The sequence below is a fragment of the Cajanus cajan genome, chromosome 1, assembly GCF_000230855.2.
Source record: "Cajanus cajan strain Asha chromosome 1, NIPB_CcT2T_4, whole genome shotgun sequence".
Lineage (NCBI taxonomy): Eukaryota > Viridiplantae > Streptophyta > Magnoliopsida > Fabales > Fabaceae > Cajanus > Cajanus cajan.
In genome coordinates, this window is record NC_138517.1 from 85,266,867 (window position 1) to 85,272,946 (window position 6,080).

A 6,080-nucleotide genomic window follows, 5' to 3' on the forward strand; every position below is an offset into this window, starting at 1 on the left:
GGCTTCGGACGTGTAGGTCGAGAACTTGGTCAGTCTCGACGTTACTACCGGGGGAGGACTTCAATACTTGGAGGGGATGTCAACGGAGGCCGAGTACAAGCTATTCTGTGAGCTTGATGCTCGGACTTCCCTCGTGGCCAAGCATGTGATGATGAGGTCGGCTGTCTCGGCCGAGAGGCTCCAAAGCCGTTTGAAAGATGCTGAGGCGACGGTGAAAGATGCCTTGAGTGCTAATGCCAAGGCCACTAAATCGGCTGAGGAATTGAAGAAAGCCGCCGATGCGTATCGCAGAGAGGCCGATGACTTGAAGCTGACCGTGCAAAAGATGAAGGTCGACGTCGCCGCTGCTGCAAACGAGATCGCCCGGCTTAAGGAGTCGGCTGCGCAGTTCGAGGCCGAGGCCACCGAGCAAATTCTCTCCCAACGTGACGCCGGCTTCCATCATGCTGTTCGGCAGGCTTATCACTTTTGCGACGTCCCGGCTGACTTTCAGTTTGATGTTAGTCGGGACTTCTTGGGTGGCAAGTTTATGAGCTACGCCGAGTTCCCCCAAGGAGCCGAGCCAGATGCCGAGGCCCCGCGCCAGAATATGTCCAGTCGGGCCCCGATGCAATCAACTGGGGAGGATGACCAAATAATTGATGTTGTCGGAGACGGGACCCCGGTGGAGCCGGCAGTTGAATAGGATCGGCTTGTATAGCCTGCTAGGTTTAGGGATTACTTGTAATTTGGCCGGTAGCGCCTTTTGTTAGCTCGGCCTTAGGTGTCGGGGGTGTAGGCTGATTTAATTTTTTGTAAGTAGCCATTTTGATCGGCACTGATTAAATAGAAATTTTTATTTCAAATTAAGATGAACCGAACGCGCCTCAACCGAGGGTTTTTTCACAATGCGATAGAAACGAAACCTGTGCGAGCGACCGGCTCAATCTGCCATTATTAATAATGAGACTGCATTTGAATGCTAAGTTAAAATGAATCGGCCTCGGGTTAACCGAGGGTTTTCTTTTGTGAGAGGTCGGTTAGATCGGCCATAAGTGATGACACCGCCATGTATGGTACGTAGCGGGTTCTTGTTCTACTTACGCGAGTAGGAGGTAGCTTGGCCAAAGCGTGATGGGCCCGACCCATTGGGAGTCGGGGCGTTGTGTTGGGTTTAAATGCTGGTGGTATGCTACTCGGCCTAGATGCGTTCTTAACCGAGGGGGTACTCGGCAAGGAAACCTGTCGGGCTCAGTAGAACGCCGAGGTGGTCGGCCGAGGGTTGCTTGGTCGGGCTCGGTGGAACGTCGAAGTGGTCGACCGAGGGTTGCTCGGCGTTGGTGCGTGAGTAACGTTCGACCTAGGTGCATCCTTAGCCGAGGAGGGTACTCGGCAGGGAAACCTGTCAGGCTCGGTAGAACGTCGAAGTGGTAGACCGAGGATTGCTCGGCGTTGGTACGTGAGTAACGTTCGGCCTAGGTGCATCCTTAACCGAGGAGGGTACTCGGCAGGGAAACCTGTCGGGCTCGGTAGAACGTCGAAGTGGTCGGCCGAGGATTGCTCGGCGTTGATACGTGAGTAACGTTCGGCCTAGGTACATCCTTAACCGAGGAGGGTACTCGGCAGGGAAACCTGTCGGGCTCGGTAGAACGTCGAAGTGGTCGGCCGAGGATTGCTCGGCGTTGGTACGTGTCGATCGAGATCGAATTCTACATCATTATGGTCTACACATGCATAATATTGGATGAGGAAAGATAATGAAATAAGTTTTTTATTAATTAAGTGCCTCGTTAAAAACCTTGCCGACCCAAAACCCTCCTTACGGACAAAAGAGTCGGTCAAGGAAAAGAGTGCACTAGTACATCAATTGTAATACATCTTTAGGTGAGTTGAGTTCCAAGTTCTAGGGATAGGCTTTCCGGACAGGTGCTCCAGCTTGAATGCTCCGTTATTCAGGTTGTGTCGGACTCGGAAGGGCCCATCCCAGTTTGGGGCGAGCTTCCCTTGCTTCGGATCTCTCCTCGCTTCGCCCGTGGCTCTCCAAACGAGATCTCCTTATCGGAATGCTCGAGGCTTCACCTTGCTGTCGAACCTTCTCTTGTATCGTTGTTTGGTGGCCTCGGCCACAACCAGCGCTCGGTCTCGAACCTCTTCTATCGCGTCTAGGTTTGTCCGGAGTTCGGCTTCGTTGTTTGCCTCATCAAAGTGGGTTCGGCGGAATGACGGTTCCCCGATTTCCACTGGATCATCGCATCGGACCCATAAGCCATGCGAAAAGGGGTCTACTGCGTAGTCGATTGGGGGGTACATCGGTATGCCCAGAGCACCTCGGGTAGTTGCTCGGCCCATGCTCCCTTTGCCTCCCCTAGCCGTTTCTTTAATTCTGCCAGGATGACCTTGTTGGCCGACTCGGCCTGCCCATTTGTTTGTGGGTGTTCCACCGAGCTAAACTTGTGTTGTACTCCTAGGCCAGCCAGGAACTCGTTGAGTTTTCGATCGGTGAATTGAAGGCTGTTGTCGGTCACTAGTGTGTGAGGGACGCCGAAGCGGGTGATGATGTTTTTCCATAGGAATTTTTGAACCTGGAGGGCGGAGATGCATGCCAGGGGTTCGGCCTCAATCCACTTGGTAAACAAATCCACGGCTACGATGAGGAACTTGCATTGCCCCTTGGCGATCGGAAATGGTCCTAGTATGTCGGCTCCCCAGGTAGCGAATGGCCATGCGGGGGGGATGCAATGTAGTTGCTCGGCCGGCTGGTGGATTAGGTTCCCATGCTTCTGACACGGTAGACACTTCTTCACAAACGTTGCACAGTCGGTGCTCATGGTCGGCCAGTAGTATCCGGCCCGTAAGAGCTTGGAGACAGTTGTCCTTGCTCCTGAGTGCAGGCCGCAGATTCCCTCGTGCACCTCTCTCGTCACATAATCGGCTTCATGGAGGTCGAGACATTTTAGCAACGGGGTAGAGAAACCACGTTTGTACAGTTACCCGGCAATGATAGTATATCTACTGGCTTGGGTTCGCAAACGTTTGGCCTCGGCCGGATCGTCTGGTGTGACCCCGTCAATGATGAAAGCTTTGATTTCGGCTCGCCAGTCTGGGGGATCTTTTGGTGCGGTGTGGTCGGCATCGACATTTGCTATCAATTCCGTGTCAACACTGGGGTGGTCGATCTCCTGTTGGATGATGGTTCTCAAGTGACCTGGTTTTTTGGTTGTGGCTAGCCTAGCCAACCGGTCGGCTCGAGTGTTGTTCTCTCGTGGGATGTGCTCGACCGACACCTCCTGGAAGTTTGACTTCAGCCCTTGATAAGTGTGGTAGTATTTCATCATCACGTGGTCCTTGACCTGGAAATTACCACCTACTTGTTCGGCCACAACCTTAGAATCGGTCAGACATTTGATTCTCGTCGCGCCCATGTCTTCGGCTAGTCTGAGCCCGGCTATCAGGGCTTCGTACTCGGCCTGATTGTTGGAGGCTTTGAATCGAAAACGCAGGGATTGCTCCAATGTAATGCCCTTCGGCCCCTCTAAGATTACACCTGCTCCGCTCCCCTGGCTGTTTGAGGAGCCGTCCACGTGGAGGGTCCACCATTGTTCTTCGAAGTGGCCATGGGGGTGTAACTCGTTCACGAAGTCGGCCAGGCATTGCGCTTTGATCGGCCCTCTCGGCCAGTACGCAATGTCAAATTGCGAGAGTTCGACAGCCCATGCCATCATTCTCCCAGCGAGTTCGGGTTTTCCTAGGACTTTGGAGACCGGGCAATCGGTGTGCACGACCATTCGGTGGCTCTGAAAGTAGTGTCTCAAACGTCGGGAGGTATGTACCAATCCGAGAGCGACTTTTTCAATAAGTTGGTATCGGGTCTCGGAATCCTGAAGAAGTCGGCTAACGAAATAGACGGGAACCTGAGAGCCTCCCTTTTCTTGTACCAGAACCGAGCTGATTGCTTCGTCTGATACGACTAAGTATACCAGCAGCGGATTCGAACGGTCCGGTCTCGTCAGGGTCGGAGGGGTCGCCAAAGCTGTTTTCAATGCCGCGAAGGCCTCTTCGCATGATTCGTTCCAGGCGAAAGTCGACGCCTTTTTCAAGAGCTTCGTCATCGGGCTGATTTTGTCGCCTAGCCGAGGGAGGAATCGGGACAGGGCAACCAGTCTTCTAGAGAGGCGCTGCAATTCCTTCAGGCTGCTCGGGCTCCGCATATCTATTACAGCTTGACATTTGTCTCGATTAGCTTCTATGCCTCTCGATGATAGCATAAAGCCGAGAAATTTACCTCCCTTAACCCCGAAAGTGCACTTCTCGGGGTTGAGTCGCATGTTATGTTTACGCAATGCTCCGAATGCTTCGGCGAGGTCGGCCGCGTGATCTTCCATGGAGTTAGATTTCACCACCATATCGTCCACATAAATCTCGATGTTGCGGCCGATTTGATCTCGGAATACCTTGTCCATCAACCTCTGATAGGTTGCCCCAGCGTTCTTCAACCCGAACGGCAATACCTTGTAACAAAAATTGGCGCTTTCGGTAATGAACGCCGTTTTTTCCTCGTCGGCCGGGTGCATTTTTATTTGGTTATAACCTGAATATGCATCCAAGAAGCTGAAGATTGCGTGCCCTGACGCACCGTCTACAAGCCGATCAATACAAGGGAGCGGGTATGCATCCTTCGGGCAGGCTTTATTGAGGTCGGTGTAGTCGGTACACATTCTCCATTTGCCATTTGACTTCTTGACCAGAACTACATTTGCCAGCCACGTGGTGTAGGTAACTTCTCGGATGAACTTTGCTTGCAATAGTTTTTGCACCTCAACATTTGCAGCCCTTCGTTTCTCGTCTCTCATTTTCCTTTTCTTTTGGGCTATTGGTCGGGCGTCTCGGCACACTGCTAATCGGTGACACAAGAAACCAGGGTCTATCCCAGGCATGTCTGACGCCGTCCAAGCAAACAAGTCTTTGTTGTCTCGGGCAGTTTGTCTGACTCGGTTTGCATCAGTTTCGCTCAACTGGGATCCTATTTGGGTGATCTGTTCGGGTGATCGGACGAGCTGGAAAGGGACGAGGTCTTCGGCGGCCTCAATTCGTTCCACTTCCCCTAAACGAGGATCGAGGTCGATGCTCTCGGCTGTCTCCTGTCTAACCACGTTTACCCCTCTTGCTGTCGCGGGTGGGTCGGCCAGAGGCTGCACCTTCAGGCTAGAGAGGTAACACTCCCTTGCAGTTTTTTGGTCGGCATGCACGGTGATCACCTCCTGCTTATCCCTCGATGGAAATTTCATGCACAGGTGGGGGGTCGAAACAATGGCCCCCAACGTGTTGATCGAGGGTCGGCCTAGTAGAACATTGTACGACGTGTTGGCGTGGACCACGATGTATCGGATCTTGATCTCTCGGGAAGTCTTTTGGTCGAACCCGAAACGGGTATACAGGTCGATGCACCCTCTCGTCATCACTCTTTCGCCAGAAAAACCGACCAGGGGTTCGTGATATGGCTCTAAGCTCTCCTCGGGAATCCCTAGCTGCACAAAAGTATTCCAGTACAAGATGTCGGCGGAGCTCCCTTGGTCGACCAGGGTTTTCTTCACGATGCAGTTGTGCATCTCAACTGAAATCACCATAGGGTCGTCTTGGATGGGGTCGACACCACGAAAGCCTCGGTCCGAGAATGTGATGGTCGGCATCCTCGGTGCTTTCTGTTGGTTCACGGTATTTACATCTCGGACTGCCCGGAGGTGCCGCTTTCTTGCCGAAGAGGTGGAGCCTCCTCCGGCGAAACCCCCGGCGATCGTGTTTATTATCTTTCTCGGCCGAGTGTTGTCTTCTCTTGAATTTCGTGAATGGTCTTTCCTTTCGGCCGAACGGGACCTGTGACGTCGATCCCTTGGTGGTGACGTTCGTCGACTGTATTCTTCGTCTCTCCCTCTTGGCCGGTAGTCTTGCGGTGAGACAAAGTTCTTCAGGTGACCTTGCTTGATAAGGTCCTCAAGCTTGTCCTTTAGCGCCGAGCATTCTTCCGTCGAGTGCCCCCGGTTTCGGTGGAATCGGCACGCTTTCGCCTTGTCCGCTCTTGGGGGCGTGTTCGCTCTTTTTGGAAT

General features: G+C 53.0%; 1 protein-coding gene across 1 annotated transcript; it reads right to left on the reverse strand.

Annotated features, from left to right (window-relative positions):
- Positions 1-2,966: 2,966 nt before the first annotated feature.
- Positions 2,967-5,666, reverse strand: LOC145955926 (uncharacterized). Its single transcript, XM_083071438.1, has one exon. The coding sequence runs from the start codon at positions 5,664-5,666 to the stop codon at positions 2,967-2,969; it is 2,700 nt and encodes an 899-aa protein (XP_082927564.1).
- Positions 5,667-6,080: the final 414 nt, after the last annotated feature.